Source organism: Dasypus novemcinctus, chromosome 13 (assembly GCF_030445035.2).
Source record: "Dasypus novemcinctus isolate mDasNov1 chromosome 13, mDasNov1.1.hap2, whole genome shotgun sequence".
Taxonomy (NCBI): domain Eukaryota; kingdom Metazoa; phylum Chordata; class Mammalia; order Cingulata; family Dasypodidae; genus Dasypus; species Dasypus novemcinctus.
This window is the reverse complement of record NC_080685.1, coordinates 18,883,314-18,902,836: the sequence shown is the minus strand read 5'-3', so window position 1 is coordinate 18,902,836 and position 19,523 is coordinate 18,883,314. Positions and strand designations below refer to the sequence as shown.

General features: G+C 38.7%; 1 protein-coding gene across 2 annotated transcripts in view; it reads right to left on the bottom strand.

Moving 5' to 3' along the window:
* EGLN1 (egl-9 family hypoxia inducible factor 1) overlaps positions 1 to 19,523 on the bottom strand; it is a 91,134-nt gene that overhangs the window by 16,173 nt on the left and 55,438 nt on the right. For both annotated transcript variants that reach the window (XM_058309540.2, XM_058309541.2), the window contains exons 2-4: positions 5,818 to 5,937; positions 2,859 to 2,995; positions 351 to 418 (exon numbers count right to left, since the gene is read on the bottom strand). In XM_058309540.2, the coding sequence (XP_058165523.1) occupies positions 351 to 418; positions 2,859 to 2,995; positions 5,818 to 5,937 (325 nt within the window). The remainder of the gene's footprint in view (positions 1 to 350; positions 419 to 2,858; positions 2,996 to 5,817; positions 5,938 to 19,523) is intronic.

Genomic DNA, 19,523 nt, shown 5'->3' with positions numbered 1-19,523 from the left:
CTTACTCCTAAGGGGAAAATAAGAGGAAGCCAGAGATCAGTTACCAAGAATTAAATATCCTTGTGATTAAAAAGAATCATCACAGGAAAACTCTGCTTGTATTTGAATAATTTACATAGACTTGTTTGCCTCAAACTTTTCTATTCTTTGGATAATTTTGTTGGTTAAAGATAAAAATGAAGATGACTTAAGAGAAGTCCACTTTTAAGTGAAGGAGTTAAGAAATGTGACAAAACAAGGAGTAAGTATTCATGGCATTACTAAAGACTATGCTTAAGTTGATAGAAAGTACCACATGATAGCAGGGTATTTTTCTTTTTCCAATATACCTGGCCCAAAATGATAATTACCTGTTAGATATTTTACTTTAGCTCGTGCTCTCTCATCTGCATCAAAATACCAAACAGTTATTGCGTACCTAAAAGAAAATTTAAAATAGGGTAAGAATGATCACAATGTGGGGTAAAAGTGGTATGGTGTTGCAATGGTATATTAAAAATTGTAATGCCAAAATTATGCCTAAATTGGAATTGTATCAAAGGATAAATGAGTATAGTAACAACTCACTTTTCTAGTAACGTCATCTCTAAAGAATATAAGTAGAGAGCCAGGAGTGGTCAAAATTGATGCTGCAAAGTTGGTAAGTTTTTATGACTTTTTAATAACCTAATTTAACATACTTGGCTATCTTTTTTGCAAGTCCACAACAGATCAGCCGCAGACAATAAGAAGTTAAAGGATGGCTGTCACAGGAAAAGACCACTATCAATAGGAAAAATACTAAGAGAGGAGAAGAGGAAAACATAAAGTGCTCAAGGCACAACAGTCTGGGGCCCCTAAGTGAAATGAAGGGCATAAAGTCTGGATAGTCTCTGATATCGCTATATTATAGCAAAGATTAATGTGGACATTTACAACGTTAACCTTGAATCATCAAGAAAGATAAATTATGCTAAGAATTTTTTTAGGATTTTCATCAAAATAATCATACTGTGTCTTGAAGCTTAACATTTAGCTAAATTTAATTTTTATGAAAATTTCATTTATTTGGAAATCTCATTCCACAAATAAGGCAACTTTGGTTTATTAAAATATTACAAAGCACACAGTTTACTACTTTTGGTACCCATAATGGGGAAAATATACACACACACAGGAAGAAAAACATGCTACAAATCATTTCCCTAGTAGAAGACAACATAGCAGTCAGCTAAAATATCTTGCACATCTTGGCCACTGATCATGGGGAAAAAAGCAACACTGATCATGAACAACAAGTAAATGCTATAGAATTAAATCATGTAGCATATTTTGAAGTAGAGAGTCAAATGTAGTGTAGTGTCACAGAGTTTTGGAGTTTGGACAACAGGGAAAATTAAGACCCAGAAATCACTCAGCTGCTGAGTGATAAAGCTAAGATCGAAGTCTAGATCTCCCCATTTCTAAACCCTGTCTGCTCTTTCCAGAATTCTACCACCTTTTTTCTTGCCATGTAGCCTATTCCACTTTCTTTGGTGACCTTGGTAATAGAAAAGGGGTACAAGTGTATGGTTTTAAATCTCGTTTGTCCATGCCCCAAAAACCTTTGGTTACTTAGTAGTCAGTTCTAATATCTGTATCAACTCCCCTAAACCCTTATCAGGAAACACCTATAAATTACTCTATGTCATTCTATCTTTCTATCCTTAGGGCCCATTGATCTATTTCAAGAAGCCTTTTCTTCACATAGGGCTCTGCACCACAACTTAAACAATGTTGCCTTTTTATTTTTGGGCTTTGCGAAAACTATTGTCTCCTTCTCATCATTCTAGGTTTAGCTTAACTTCTGGCTTCACGGTGACACTTTCCCAGTCTACTCCCGATGAACACCTCTTTCTCTCTCCTCTGAACTCCTATAGCACTTAGCCTCCATAGTCATTTGGCATTTATTTACTACCCCAGATGTTCATTATTTCTTCAACCAAACCACACTCCAAGACACCATAAAAAGGCATGTCTATGAGGCATCTAGGGCAGAAAAGTTTTAAAGCAGCATCAGAGTTCTCAAGGGACAGTGGGATGCTGACAGGTGACATGGGAGAGCAGGGGCATATTATGTCATGACGGGATCTCCTGGTCTCTGTTCCTGACTCCTTATGATCTCTGGTACATACTGCTCAGCATGCTACTCGCGATGTAAACCAGGGTTCAAAGCAACATGGCTCAGAAGGAAGGAGGAAGAAAAAAAAGGAGAGCTGACAACAAAGTCTTCATTTAGCCCCTCCAAGGGTGGCCCATCTCTCCAGCATCATTGTTAAAAGTGAACTCTTCTCCCAGCCTATCTAAAAGCATGCATCTCATCTCGTCACCGTATCTCTTCTCACTGTGTTTCCTAAGCCAGATACAGCACTGAATGCCAGTGATTCACTACCATAATGTTCAAAGTCCTTCATATAATAATTTCAAAAAAAAGGTAAACTAGTACAGTTTTATCTACAAATATTTATTTTCATAAAGTCTGGAATATCAACTGTTTTAATAGTCTTAACTTGCAATACTACACCTTGTAGGAAAAAAAAAGTATAATGAAACAGATGCTTATTATTAATGCTAAAGGACTAAACATTAATTCCCACACATGGTAACCTTTCTGCTACTTTTCTTCTATTTTTTGTCTTCATTTCTATTCTCGGATTACCTCTTTCCTTTCTACTCTGTATCTATATTTTTCCACATTACTTAATCCCTTTAGCCTCCCTCAGTACTTTTTAAAAGTATATGAAGAACAGAAAGATAGTCGTCATAAAACTTTGCAATTTATCCTAGCCCCTCCTGTCCTACCAAGTTCTTAACCAATTTTTTCTTAAAAGGAATACTACCTTGTAGCATATGCTGGTTGTACTTCATGAGGGTTGCGACGGTCAGACCAGAAAAACAGCAGTCTATCAAATTTGGGTTCAATGTCAGCAAACTGGGCTTTGCCTTCCGGAAAAATTCGAAGTATACCTCCACTTACCTAAGAAAAGGGTGAGAAACGTAACTATGAGTAATGAAAAATGATACAAAATCAAATGTAGGGGGAAAAAAAGACAATTTCAATTAATCAAAACTGTAAACTGGATTATTCATAAATATATCGTAACAAGACAAGAAGGTATTGAATTGAGATGTTAAGCTAATGCACTAATGAAAGGAAAAATTCACTTTTTGTTTTAGGAATTTTTGTAAATACTTGATAGAACAGATGAATATTGTTTGAATTCAAAAGTCCTACAATGGTGTTTTAGAGTTTGGAAAATCAGTGAACATTTCTTATTTAAAGAATTCCATGTATCAGTGGAAACTGTCATCACTTATCTTTATCATCACCATCACCATCACCAATTATGCTTTTAGAAACTGTAGTTTTCCCTTTTCCAGGTTTGGCCTGACACGCTGCTACCTACCTATTAAGAAAACTTTATTCCACCCATAAATCATTTACCCATCATCAATATATCATTCTCTATTTGGAATTAAGATGGATTCACTTATTCATTCCAATATTGACCGAGCAACTGGTAGGCCCTCGGTTTAGGGCAGGGAATAATACAGACACAGCCTGTTTTCATGGCATTTATAATCTGGTAAAGATTAAAGGGAGGAAAAACCCAACCAATGAAGAAGCAATTTACTTTTGAATAATTAAACTCTCAAGAGGCAGACCCTTAAAATCGAAAGGAACTTTAATACCTAATAAAGGTATCATGGTGGTTGATCCTTTATCTAGAATCAAGAGTTAGAGAAACTGTTTACCAAGTTCATCCTCAAGTATATTTAAATTCAAGCTACTTGGTACCCTTGCCAGCCTTCATCATGTTTCAATGTTATTCAGAGTGATGCCCAAGGTAATCATGTAAACATCCAAAGAACCCCTAGATTGCAACTGAGAACATGTCATCTTTTTAAAAATTTTCTGCCCCCTTTCCTTTGACTACAATCATTGGGAATATCACAGGTGATCTGCTGAAAATGTGTAAAGAGAAACAGATAGTTGAAGTTTCCAATCTTCTTCTGGGACACCTTCCCTGACCTCTATATTAGGTGGCCCTCCTATGTGCTCCCATAGCAGTCTATCAGAAACCTGGCACAATCAATTGTAATTTTCAATCTGCTGATTTGTACCCTCTTGCAGAGTCAAAGCTACCTATAAAAATTCTAGACTTTTTCCCGCCTATGTACTAATTTAAATAAAGTATATGTTAATGACTAAGAGTAACCTAGAAAGAGCCTAACAAAATCTAGAAGTTAGGAGTTGATCAAACATATTTCTAGCTTTCACAAAACCAGGGGGAAAAATCAGTTTTTTTGTTTTTTTTTCCTAAGTTTTCACTGAATGTTTAATGGGACAATAGGTGAACCCTGAGCATCAATCTAAATCTGCCATAACAGCAGACTGACATTTCCAGTAAATTTCAAATGTATTTCAAACAACCAAACATATCAAAATTTTTATAGTTTTATTAATCCTCTGGTGAAAAATCTGCAAAATCACCAATCGAGTCACTGAAGAATCTTTACTCCTTCTGTTATCCAATCTCCGGCTTATTTTTTGCCAGCACCAACATTGGCCTTTGCAGTCCCCCTGACTTTCTTCATTCTGTTCTTGCGTTCTTTTCGCTGTTTTCTTGAGGTCTTTTTCTTCTCATACAGGCCATGTCTTGCAAGTCTGTTTTTAAGTTTTAACCAAAGCCACGCCCATCTGTTTTGTGCCTTGGGCTCAAGGTGAATTACTAATTTTATCTATTTCAAACTTTGAAAGCTATAACAGAAGAACCATAGTTATCTGTTGTATAAAGTCTTAAAATCTACTTAACTGTAAAACTTACCTCCTTTTTGAACTTGAATTAGTGGAAATTCTTTATATCAGCATTGTATTGAGACATTTATTGGAGCATTATGAGCATATCCTATATTTAAAACAACTTTTAGTGTAGGACTAGGTTGTTGCACATTGAAGACTTGAATGGTTTCAATTTATGTACATAATAAAGGGTGGATAGTGTTTTAAAGGTTATTTAATTTTTTAAAAAATCACCCTTCTTAGACAGGTGTGTTCATGTTGTGAAAATTCACTGAGTTGTACACTGTGTTCACTCTTCTACTTGAATGTTCTACTTCAACAAAAAGTATATAAAGAAAGATTTTTAAAAAATCAACCAAAAGTCAGTCTGTACAACCTCCAAAATAATAATAGATGACATATTTTAAAAAATCATTTAAATTTAAGTTCAATTCTGGTGAATATTAAGGAAATATATTTACATATATTTTAAAAGGTTAAATATACTATACATCTGATTGTTTTTACATGTTCTGTCAGTACTGATAAACTTTTAGTTTTTCTGTACTAGACAGGAAAAGAAGGAATCCTGCCTCCACCCAATATTCAATCATGCAACTCGATGCCAGATAACATCTCAACAATGTAAAGAATAAAATGTAGAAGTAGCAATACCCATGAAAATTATTTATACATAATTTTCCCCAAAAGAAATTATAAAATAATCACATTAAAAATTAATAATAGTTAAATTTTAGATAAAGGCGTCAATATCTGAAAATAAGGCAAAGCACTTTTTTGGGGGATTCATTAGTACTTATTTTGCTTTACAAAGACCCCAGTGAGACAAATCTCAGGTAAAAAAAACCCAAGAGAAATTTTTAACTGTTCCACATGTTAAGGACAGTCTCTCCTACAAAGAATATGAATCTTAGTACTTGTGAGAAAAATACCTGTGATAAATACCTCAAAAACCTGTTAAGAGAAAAAAATAAATGCTCGGTTAAGTTGCATACCTTGGCATCCCAGTCTTTATTAAGATAATATATACATGTCACACATCTTCCATCTCCATTTGGATTATCAACATGGCGCACATAACCTGTTCCATTGCCTGGATAACAAGCAACCATGGCCTGTAACAACAATAATGACAAAAAAAGTCCATGAATGAATAAAACAGCTTATACAACAGATCTCTGAGTCCTGTCTACTCTGACTTATACTTAAATTATTCTAATAAAATTAGTATTTTATAGGTAAGATAAAGACATTCTACACTGATATTTAGAAAGAGGTGAACAATCCAGGGCCTGGTAAATTCTGCTTCACAAAGACAGAAAAAGCCAACATTGAAGGATCAAAAAGCAACCTTGCTATGACCATGTGGCTGTGGCAAGCCAGTTGCTTCTACTTTGAATTCCAAAGATCAAAAGGACCCTGAGGCCCCATATTCATTATCTTAATTCATACTGATAATCAAGATTGAGTGAGTTTTCTTCTGCTCCGTGGGAGGTTTCTATCCACCAGTAGCTCATCTTAGAACATCAGTTTTACATCAGACAGGGAAACTACCCAAGTCAAACACCCACTTGCCACTGTCTCTGAATGACACCAATGTGGACAGGCACAATTTAGAAGGTCAACTCCCAACTCATTTAACATCAGTGATTTAAATTTAAAAAGGGGTAAATGAAAAATCAGGGTATGACTAGTCCCCTTCAGATCAGAAGGAATGATTTGGATTGAGTCACATCACCCAGCAAGACGTGTAAGTCCTTATTCCTGCTCTGTGATGCTATTAAGATGAGGCCCAACTGCATCAGGACGAGCCTTAATCCCATGTGACTGGAGTCCGTACAAGCAAGGGACATTTGGACAAGGCAGGAGAGAGAAGATGACAAAAGGAGAAAGATCACTACATGACTGAGGCAGAATTCAGAGAAAGCATGGCCTGATGATACCTTGAATTTGGATTTCCAGCCTCCAAGACTGTGAGACAATGAATTTCTGTTACTTAAGCCACTCAGCCTGTGGTAGTTAGTTGTATTACAACCCTGGCAAACTGTTAGAAAGTCATTTTTCCCTCAGATTATATAACAATATATAGTTCAGAAAACTGTTTGGTAGCCTAACATGACTCCATTCCAACCTAAAGAACTGGTATTAATACGTGTGAAGATAGAAGAGAGGCCCCAAATAAATTGTATCAAGTAACTTATATCCTCTGGGAAAATAGTAAATGATAAATGAAATGTGTTAAAGGTAATTTAAAAAATTCACAGGAGTTATGACGAAAACAAAGTTTTGGTCAAGTGGAATGCTCAAGATTACCAGTAAGTCTCAAAATCCTTTATTTCTCCAATTTCCTAATGTACTAAAGTCAATGGGGAAGCGCCTTTGGCTCAGTCAGTTGGGCTCCCGGCTACTATATGGGAGGCCCTGGGTTCATGTCCCAAGGCCTCCTTGTGAAGGCAAGCTGGTCTGCGCCTGCAGAGAGCTGATGGCCTCCAACAGCAGAGAGCTGACAGCCCACGCCTATGGAGAGCTGGCGCAGCAAGATGACAAAACAAAGGGAGACAAGGAGACACAAGAGCATGCGCAGCGAATGGACACAGAGAGCAGAGAGCAAGCAAGCCACAAAGGGGGGGAGGTAAATAAATAAATAAATGTTAAAAAAAAATAAAGTCGATGGATCAGTATTAAGTTATCAAACAGTAATTCAATAATTAAAGATAAATGACATGCTAGCTTTAAAAATTTATATTCAACCAATTAGTGAAGAAATAACTCAAAGGTTTCATCTCTGAGAGACTAGAAAACATTTAAAATCTGACTCATTTTTTAAAAAATCACATTTTCTTAGGTGCCTTGGGCCTACTCCTCTTTATAAGAAGCAAAATTTTTGGTAAACATTATATATGTCTCTATTTTTCCTGACTCAAGACAGACCTAAATTCCTTCTTTGGGACTTGAGGCTGGTAATAGGGAGACCAGCATGATGGGTTTAAGAATACTTAATATAAGGTAAACCAAAATCATTTCCTTGTCACTAGTTGCCAAGGAAAGGTTATGCAGCAGACCTCGAACAATAACCTATAAGAAGGTACTAATTTAACAATGCAATTAATGTATTTGTGGTTAATTGAGAAAATGATGGTGAATTACATGATAATTTCTTATCTAAGGATAAAAATAAAAAAACAAAACCTCTGAACTCTTACTGAAAAGAATTTCAGTTCAAAAAAAGTTATTTCAGGCCTTTTCAGCCATCTGGTAACTTCAGAATTTCCTGTGCAAAGAATAAAGGAGGGGAGCGGATGTAGCTCCAGTGGCTGAGCACCTGCTTCCCATGTATAAGGTCCCGGGTCCAATTTCTAGTACCTCCTGAAAACAAAACAAATGAAAAAACCAACTTGGGGGAGTTGGTGTAGCTCAGTGGTTGAACGCTGGTTTTTCCCATATACGAGGTCCTGGGTTCAATGCTCACGTACCTCAAAGAAAAAATTTAAAAAAAGACAATGAAACAAATAAATAAAAAAATGACTAGGGAAATTTTTGCAGCAAAGAATAAAGCATGCCTCCATTCTAAAGTTAAAAATTAAAAATGAAAGAAAAAAACGTTAACTGTAAACAATTTCAGTTGAAATAAAAAACAATAGTAATATACAGATACTTCTATATTTTTAAAAGAAATGAATTCAAATAAAATTAGAGCCCTGATGCTATCTGGTGAACAATTATCAAAAAAATGTAAATATACTTAGCAGCAATGATCAGTTTTGTGTTTACCAATGGCGATATTAAAGAGTAATGCTTAAAAGTTAGTGTAACATTAATTAAAATCCAGATATTGTGTTAGGCAGAGTCTATGAGATTTAAGACACAATCTCATACTTTGGAGGGCCTAGAATATGAATCCAGGAAATTTAATCTCCAGTATTACAGAGTTGAAGACATACGTGTGTAGTAACGTTTTCCCTAGAGATTCAAAGGACTTCCACCCAAATTGCTTAGATAAAAAGATTTATGATTAAAGCAGAAAGGCTACAATTATGCTATATGGATTATATAGAGATTATAAGGCTAATAGTAACTATTAATAAAAATCACAATGCAATTTAAAAAAAAGGAATGAAGGAGAAATTCTTCTCTATTCCTCTACCCTATGCCATCCCACCCATTTAACAAATACTTCTTGAGCACTTACTATATCTGAAAGGTGCTGGAGCTAAAATAATATACAAAAGAGACAAAGTCTCCTGCTTTCATTTATCATGGAATATAGTCTAGTGAGGTAAACAGTCAATAAACAGGGACGCGGACTTGGCCCAATGGACAGGGCGTCTGCCTACCAGATGAGAGGCCTGCAGTTCAAACCCCGGGCCTCCATGACCAGCGTGGAGCTGGCCCATGAGCAGTGCTGATGTGTGCAAGGAGTGCCATGCCATGCAGGGGTGTCCCCGAGTAGGGGAGCCCCACGCGCAAGGAGCGCACCTCTTAAGGAGAGCCGCCCAGTGCAAAAGAAAGTGCAGCCTGCCCAGGAATGGCACTGCCCACATGGAAAACTGACACAACATGATGATGCAACAAAAAGAAACACAGATTCCTGGTGCTACTGATAAGGATAGAAGCAGTCACAGAAGAACACACAGCGAATGGACACGGAGAGCAGACAATTGGGGGGGGGATAAATAAAAAATAAATCTTTAAAAAATAGTCAATGAACATAACATAATATTAAATAGTGATAAGCAGTATGAAAAAAATTTAGTATGGATATAGAGAATGATGGGATGGTATTCTAGAAAATTGGTCAGGGAAGTTCCCTCTAAGACTAACATGAGCAGAGACTTAAATGAAGGGGGTGGCAAACAATGCAAATAGTGAGGGAAGAGCATACCAAGCAGGGGGAAGAATGAGCGCAAGGCTGAAACGAGCCGGGCAGGCTGAAATTATTACAAGTAGGCCAGTATAACTGGAATAGAACGAGCAAGGGCAAAAATAAATCGGTCTGATAGGCCCTCAAAAAGTTAAGACTTATCATATGACTCAGCCATTCCACTTGTAGATACATATTCAAAGGTACACCCATGTTCACAGCATTAGTCACAATAGCCAAAAGGTGAAAACAACCTAAGTGTCCATCAACACATGAAGGGATAAACAAAATGTGGTATATATACCCAATGGAATATTAGACTCAGAAAAAAGAATGAAGTTCTGATACGTGCTGTAATATGGACGAATCCTGAAAACTTTATGCTAAGTGAAATAAATCAGATACAGAAGGGCAAATATGAGGTTTCCAATTAAATGAAGTAACAGAATAAGCAATTCAGAGGCAGAATTCTGTTAGGGATGGTTAATACCACTGAATTGTACACTTAAAAATTGTAAAAAAAAAAAAAAAAAAAGGGAAAGTCAATGTTTTATGTATATGTTACCACGAAACATTGAAAAAAAAAAAAAGGCCAGGCACCAAATAATATAAGCCCCAATTAGGACTTTGGATATTTCACTAAAAGTGATGGGAAGCTACTGGAAAATACATGTGATTAATGTTTTAAGAAGAGTAGTTTTAACTTCATAAATAAAAAATTACTGCCCGCCCTGATTAAGATAGCAAAGAAAGACCCTTTAGGCCTCTGACCTCCCACAGAAGCTTTGAAAAACCAGCAAGAACTGACTGAAACATCGTTCTCAAAACTCCAGAAAACAGTGAAAAGACTGCAGTAACAGACTGAGCACTGAACCCAGAAAAAGGATCCTTAAAAGCAGTGGGCTCTCAAGGGGCTCGGGCAGGCCCCGCCTCTACCTTCTCCCAGCCCTGTACACAGCCAGCTGCACTCGCAGTGTGAGTCGTGGTCCTGGCTCCAGAAGGAACACAGCAACCCTCGTGCATGCAGTGTGGCCCAATCTGTCTGGTGGTGGCTTCAGTAACACACCGACCAGAACACGCCTGCGTGTAGAAAGCAGTTAGCAGAGCTCTCCTGCAGAATGCTGCGGGAGAGCAGTCAAGTCACGCTGCCTGGGGCAAGACCTTGCTGGCTGTAGAACCTACAGTGCAGTGCCTGGGACCATGAAGAAACTGTTCCTAGGGAAGAGGGGACATTCAGAACTGAGTAAACCATGGAATTCCTAGGGCCATGTGCACATGGCTCAAGACTAGACCCATGCGCAGAAGGGATACAGGAGGCCCCTATGCTTTGGCCTCAAGCTAAGTCTCTGCTATCTGTTTATGGAGATAATCAACGAATTCTCATTTTATGGCAAGTCCCTGACAGAGAGTACTTACACAGGTCAATCTGCAAAGACTGGGAAAGGGATTTTCTTTTAACCTCCTGACATTCTAGGAAAGCTGGGTCATAGCACTAGCTAGATGCAAACAGACACCTCAGAGTAAATGCCAGTGATAACACAGTAAAACATCAAAATGTCCAGATTTCAACCAAATATTATAAAGCAAACAAAGAAACAGGAAATGAGGGCCCAGGCGAAGGAGAATATTAAAGCATTAGATAACCAAAAATGAGCCAGACCAGACTCAGGACATAAAAAGACTTTAAAAAACAAAACAAAACAAAAAAACCTGGTCCTAAATATGTCCAAAAAGATAAAGGAAAACATTGACAAAGAATTAAATGAGGAATATAATAGCTAAACACAAAGAGAACATGACTAGAGAGATAGAAATTATGTAAAGTAACCAAGCCAGAGCTGAAGAACAAACTACTAATTAAAACTTCCTTAGAGAGTTACAATAGCATACTGGAGCTGGCAGAATGAAATATCAGAGAACTTGAAGATAAGACAAATGAAATCCAGTCTGAGGAGCAAAAGAAGAATGAAGAAAAGTAAATGAAGTCTGAGGTACCTGTGGGACATCATCAAGTGTACCAATATATGCACTATGGGAATCCCAAAAGAAGGAAAAATAGAGAAGGGAACAGAAAGAATACTCAAAGGAAGGGTGAAAACTTCTGACATACAGTGAAAGATATGAATATACATATCCAAGATCCTAAAAGAACTCCAAAAACAATAATAAGCCCAAATAGGCATAATATCAAATTGTCAAATACCAAATATAGAGAATTCTGGAAGCTGCAAGAGAGACGGAACGTGTGACATACAAGGGAGCCTCAATAAGATTAAGTGTCGATTTCTCATGGGAATCCATGGAGGCAAGAAGGCAGTGACAATTTAAAGGCTGAAAGTAAAAAGTTGCCAACCAAGAAATGTTTATCTGGCAAAACTATCTTTCAAAAATGAGGGCAAGGGAAGCGGATGTGGCTCAAGCGATAAGAGCATCTGCCTATCATATGGGAGGACCTGGGTTCGATCCCTGGGGCCTTCTGGTGAAGAAGAAGAAGAGAAAGTGTGCCTGCGCGGTGAGCCAGTGCCCACACAAGTGCCCATGTGGTGAGCCAGTGCCCGTGCAAGTGAGTCACGCAGCAAAATGATGATGCATCAAGAGGGATCAGGGGAGAGTCAAAGTGAAGTGCAGCAGAGACCAGGAACTGAGGTGGCGCAACTGACAGGGAACCTCTCTCCACATCAGAGGTCTCCAGGATCGAATCCCGGTAAATCCTGGAGGAGAGAAAACGAGAAGAGAAGACAACACAGACAGCAAAAACAGCAGGGTGGGAGGAGGAGAAGGGAGAAAAATAAATAATCTTAAAAAAAAAAAAAAAAAGAGGGCAAGATTAAGACATTTCAAGATAAACAAAAGCTGAGGGATTTTGCCATCATTTTGGAGTTGGAAGATGATGAAATGAAAGGAGGACAAATAAGTAGCTTTTACCACAACCTTCTACTAGAGCAGTTTTGTTTCCTATTTTTGAATTCCAAGTGAAATTTTAAAAAAAGGTAGTAATAAAAAGTCTTAAACAGTTACGCTAATTGAAGAAAGGAGTCCTCAATAGCCAACTCAATTAACTTGTTAATACCAGTCCCAGGAGAGGCAGCAGTTCATTATGATAAATGTAAAAATGATAAAATAAAAAGCATCAGTGTAACCCAGCAAACTAGAAACCTATCCAGAATTGCAGCTAAATGCTGGTGGCTACAAAATGAGAATGCTGCATAAATTAGAAGGTTGCAAGGCAAGACTGCTCTGGCAGGAATAAAAGTCCCACAAATACAGAAAAGCTCTGTATGACTAGAGACCTTAAGGAGCAAAGGGAGAACCTAAGCAGACCCAGAAAGAACAGAATGCCATAGAAAATCTGGCACCAAAAAGAGCCAACCCCCTACAAGAAGTTGTGTTGGAAATTTGCAAAGATCTGGGAGGGCCATTAGTTTATACAAATAACTGTGTGCTTTAATTATAGTACAGTGAAGCTGTATGTAGTTACTAATGCCATGCACTGAGGACTCTCCCCATTTGGATTTTGGAAAACATATAAGGTATTTATGTAAGTCATGAAATCGGGAAGCTATTATTATTTTTTTAAGATACCACTCAGCCACCATCAGCTCCCCAGGAAGTTACTATTTTTTAAAACCAGCATTCTCATTCATTCATTCATTCAAAAGATTTATTTTATTTATTTCTCTCCCTTTCTCCCCCATTGTCTGCTCTCTATGTCAATTCGCTGTGTGTTCTTCTGTGTCTGCTTGTAATAGCGGTTTGTTGTTTGTTTTTTTTAAGTTTCCAGGGCCAGAGATTGAACCCTGGACCCCGTATGTGGGAAACCAGCACTCAACCACTGAGCCATACAGTTCCCATTTGTGTCCGCTTATATTCTTGTCATGCGGCACTAGGAAACCATGTTGTTGTGTTTTTTTTGCTTAAATATTAGAGATTTATTGGCTCACAGTTGAGTCTAGGAGAAGTCCAAAATCAAGGTATCATCACGGCAATGCTTTCTCCCAGAGGACTGAGGTGCTCTGGGGCTGGCTTTGGGCAATCCTTGGTCCTTGGCTTTTCTGTCATATGGCAATGCACATGGAAGCTTCTCCTGGCTTCTCTTTTCTCTTTTCCGTTCTGCTGATTCCCTGCTTCTGGCTGCTCTGTGTGGCCCACTTTTTTTGTTGTTGCGCATCTTGCTGTGTCAGCATTCCGTGTGTGCGGCACCACTCCCGCGCAGGCTGCGCTTTTTGTGTGTGGGGTGGCTCTCCTTGCAGGGCGCACTCCTTGCACGTGGGGCACCCCTACATGGGCGACACCCCTGTGTGGCACGGCACTCCTTGCACACAGCAGCACTGTGCATGGGCCAGCTCCACACACGTCAGGGAGGCCCAGGGGGACAGAACCCTGGACCCTCCATATGGCAGGTGGACGCTCTATCAGTTGAGCTACAACCGCTTCCAAGTATTCACATTTAAACAAAGCTACCTTCAGCTATGATCTGGATTCTCAAAATTTAAAATTCCTTAACGATAACATAGCTTTTACAGTTTTAAAATAATATTCAAGCTCTACTGCTTAACTGGTGGAATTGTTTTCCTGGTATATTTTGTATAAATTTGTGTAAAAAAAGACTACAAAATTGCTGTCCTTGTATTGTTTGTTTTAAATATGCAGAAGACTCTCACATATCCTTGTTTACAATACTTTTGGTAAATTCAATTTATTTTCTCTTAATCTCTTGGTTAAGCAACCAATAACTCAATTTATTCTATACCTGATTGCATCAGTTTGATCACTTTATTAGTCTTTAAGTCATTAGTTAGCATTAAAAAATACTTATGAAATACCCACCACAACACATTATAAAAAGGGTCACTATGGTACCTGTTCTAAAAGTACTTGCTAACTAATTTGAGGAAAAAAAAACAAAACCCAGGCATACACAAAATAAATGATAAACTGAGTAGTACAAATAATAAATACAGAAAGAATTCTGAAAAAAAGAATTATAAATGCGGGATAAAATATAGGATAAGGCTTTTGCACTATACATAGGACCGAGCTTACCTTAAAGCAAGGATTCTTAGCAAGGAGTTCATGAGTTTGAACTGAAATTCAAGAAAACATTATTCTTGTGGGGATGTGCTGGTGCGGGTTTGACATATTTATTAAATAATATATAGCGTGGGGAAGCGGACTTGGTCCAGTGGTTAGGGCATCTGTCTACCACATGGGAGGTCCATGGTTCAAACCCTGGGCCTCCTTGACCCATGAGGAGCTGGCCCGCGCACAGCACTGATGCGTGCAAGGAATGCCGTGCCGTGCATGGGAGCCCCACACAGGGGAGCCCCACGCACAAGGAGTGCGCTCCGTAAGGAGAGCCACCCAGCGCGAAAGAAAGTGCAGCCTGCCCAGGAATGACGCCACACACACGGAGAGTTGATGCGACAAGATGACGCAACAAAAAGAAACACAGATTCCCATGCCACTGACAACAACAGAAGCGGACAAAGAAGAACACACAGCAAAACAGACACAGAGAACAGACAACTAGGGTGGGGGGTGGGGTGGGAAGGGGAGAGATAGAAAAAATAAATACATAAATCTTAAAAAAAAAAAAATATATATATATATATATATATATAGTGTGGATTTAGTAAGGGGTCCACGGTTTTCACCTCACTGGCACAGGGGTCCGTGGAACAAAAAAAGTTAAGAAGCTCTGTCTTAAAGGATAGACGTGCTTTGGAAAGGTGAAGGGAAGAAGGGAAGGCAAACAGCGTGAGCAGAGAAATGATATAAATGAGCATAACAAATAAAGGAAATAATTAAGCAACACTGAGGCACTTTTATAATGGTCTGCCCTGTAACTTAACTATTAATTGTACAAATTGTACAAATTACCAAAGGTAATTTGAGGAAATAGGGTGAAATCTTGAAAATTAGGCAGAGGAAGTTGGACATGAAAGAATAACAGTGAGCCCACTGTCATCCTTCAGCTAGGATAACTGAACAGAGTGTCAAAAGAATTTGTGAAAGGGGCTAGAAAAAGAATTGGGGAAGACTAGATAGAACATAATTGTAATGGAAAATAAATTAAAGTCTGATACAGAGGATGGGGTTTTAGAAAGCGTGAGGGGAATGGGGGAGCAGAGCCAGAGTGGAACGGGGAGGGTAATGGACACGAGAAAGATAGAGATAGAAGTGAAAGGACTTGGCCAAGTGTTTTCACAGAGAGCTCAAGATACAGGGATGAACTGGCTTGTGTCCATTTGCCTTTAACATTAACAGAGCCATCACAAGAAACAGGGATGACAGGTTTGCAATAAAGGAGTTCATTCTGAGGACATATTGAGTTTGCCATGCTGGTAGGCCATCCAGGTGAAGAAGATCAAAAGGTAGTTGGAAATATGAGTCTGAAACTCCAAACTGAAGCCACGGCTAGAGATGGAGATTTAGGAGTTGTGGCAGTTTGGTATTATTTATGAATTCCAAGAAGAGACACTGATTATGTTTGTAAAATGGTCTGTTCCTCTGGGCATGATACTCTTTGCTTGATTTAAATTCAAAGGCTTTACATTTAACTGATTAAATCAAGATTAGGGCTTTGATTCGACGGCTTCTTTAGGGAGTGCATGGTTGAGTCCTTGCTCCCTTGGTGGGCTGATTAAACAGACTCTCACACAAGAAGACACACAGAAGATACACATGGGAAGAGAGAAGCTCCATCGATACCAAGGAGAGAACTTCATCAGCTTTGATCCTGCAGCCCCAGGAAGAGACATAAGCCATTTGCCTGGTAGTTTACAGCCGGCCTTGTGAAGAGAGTGGCGCAGCTGAGTCTAGGAAAAAATCAACCCTGGGAAATGCCAGCTATGCCACCTACAGCTGAGATAGGAAGAAGCTGGATCCATGGAGCCTTAAGAGGGAAGAGGAAGGCTGAACCCTTGCAGACGTCACCGTCATCTTGCTTCAACATGTGGCAACAGAGTTTGGTAAAGAAGTAACGTTGAGTTGGACTCTTCAGCGGCTCATAACTGTAAGCTTTTACCCCAAATAAATACCCTTTATAAAAACCAGCAGATTTCTGGTACTATGCATCAGCACCCCTTTGGCTGACTAAACAGAAGCCATCTTCATATGTGACAGCTGAAGCCACATGGCTGTTAAAGATTGCCCAGGATAGAGTATAGGGAGAAAAGAAGAGAAAAAAGGACAGATTCTTATGGAATATACTCATTTAGAATTCACTAAACTTTGTTACCTTCCCGATTAGAGGAAAAATGCATAAGTAACTAAGTGATCATAAGTTGACTAACTGTAAATGACAATCACATATTATAAAACAACTTATAGGTGGCAGACTTGGCCCAGTGGTTAGGGCGTCCGCCTACCACATGGGAGGTCTGTGGTTCAAACCCCGGGCCTCCTTTACCCGTGTGGAGCTGGCCCATGTGCAGTGCTGATGCACACAAGGAGTGCCCTGCCATGCAGAGGTGTCCCCCGCATAGCAAGGAGTGCCCTGCCATGCAGAGGTGTCCCCCGCGTAGGGGAGCCCCACGCACAAGGAGTGCGCCCTGTAAGGAGAGCCGCCCAGTGCGAAAGAAAGTGCAGCCTGCCCAGGAATGGCACTGCCCACACAGAGAGCTGACACACAAGATGACGCAACAAAAATAAACACAGATTCCCGTGCCGCTGACAACAACAGAAGGCAACAAAGACGACGCAGCAAACAGACAGAGAGAACAGACAACCGGGGTGGGGGGGAAGGGAAGAGAAATAAAGAAATCATGCCAACCCTGGGTATTATATTTTATTTGTAATTGCTCAATGTGACAAGTAAAATTTATCTTAATTTTTTAAGTTTTACACATCATATTTGTGAAAGTAAACATTCTTTGTATTTTTATTGGCCATTTAATTCTTCTTTCATTAACCGCCTATTCATATCCTTTATTCTAGTTTCTTACTGGGTTGTTCATCCTTTATTATTTTTAAGAGCTCTTTAGCTATTAACCTATCACATGACACAATAATTTTAACATTTTTACTCTACTCCTATGGAATATTTTGTTACAAGCCACTTATTATTTGTGTGAGAAAGCAGAATATAACCATATCAATTATCAATATAAAAAGTTTTAAAAGTCCAAGAGCTCCTTCTGTCCATACTTACAGGAATGTGAAAATGCAGAAACAGAAAAGGAAAGACAATACATAGCACTGGTCCTAAACCCTTCCCAAATGGACCAAGAATGACAGATTGCTTAATCTAACATCAGGTAAACTACTTGCTTTAAATTAAGCTTGACAATAACTTTTTTAAAACCTATTTTCACATTTCACATGAAGTTTTACTATGCTATACAGTCCATTGTTATATTTTTTAGATTTCCTTTTAGTAATTTATATGATGTTAGATTTTCCCTTTCAACCATGGTCATACCTATATAATAGCACTTTTCAGTTACAAACATTATGTTGTGCTTTCATGTTTTCTATTCATGTCCAATAATTAACGTACATGATTTTACCAATTCTGCACTAGTTAACCCTCAGTTTTCTATTTCCTAACCTCATTCTATTTTCTGGTGACCCTTATTCAAGTTATTAAATCCCTAATATGACACAATATATTTAATTCATAATAGCACAATCACATAATACAATATTTGTCCTTTTGTGTCTGGCTTTCTTCACCCAACATAATGTCCTCCATGTTGTCATATGCTTTTTTTTTTTTTTTTAAAGATTTATTTATTTAATTCCCCCCCCTCCCCTGGTTGTCTGTTCTTGGTGTCTGTTTGCTGCGTCTTGTTTCTTTGTCCGCTTCTGTTGTCGTCAGCGGCACGGGAAGTGTGGGCGGCACCATTCCTGGGCAGGCTGCACTTTCTTTTCACGCTGGGCGGCTTTCCTCACGGGCGCACTCCTTGCGCGTGGGGCTCCCCCACGCGGGGGACACCCTTGCGTGGCACGGCACTCCTTGCGCGCATCAGCACTGCGCATGGCCAGCTCCACACGGGCCAAGGAGGCCCGGGGTTTGAACCGCGGACCTCCCATGTGGTAGACGGACGCCCTAACCACTGGGCCAAAGTCCGTTTCCCTCATATGCTTTTTGACTTAATTTCTTCTTACAGCTGCATAACATTCCATCGTGTGTATATACCACAGTTTGTTTATCCATTCATCTGGGTTATTTCCATCTTTTGGCAATTGTGAATAACACCACTATGCAGTTGTCTGTTCATGTCACTGCTCTCAGTTCTTCTGGGTATATGGCCAGAAGTGGTACTGCTGCACAGGGCAAATCTATATTCAACTTCTTTAGGGACTTCCAAAGAGTCCTCCACAGTGGTTATACCATTCTACATTTCCACCAACAGTGAATAAGCGTTCCTATCTCTCCACATCCTCTCCAACACTTGTAGTTCTCTGTCTTTTTAATAGTGGCCATTTTAACAGGTGTGAAATGATATCTCAATGTAGCTTAGATTTGCATTTCCCTAATCACTAGTTATGTTGAACATTTTTTTCATGTTTTTTTTTTTTGCCATTTGTATTTCTTCTTTGGAAAAATGTCTATTCCAGTCTTTTGCCCATTTTTTAATTGGGTCATTTTTCTTTTTATTTTGAATTGTAGCATCTCCTTTCATATCATTGATATTAAACACTTATTAGATATGTGATTTCCAAATATTTTCTCCCAATGAGGGCTGCCTTTTCACCCTTTTCACAAATACCTTCGATGTGCAAAAATTCTTAATTTTGAGGTGGTCCCATTTATCTATTTTTTCTTTTGTTGCTCCTGCTTTGGGTGTAAGGTTCAAGAAATCACCACCCACCACAAGATCATTAAGATGCTTC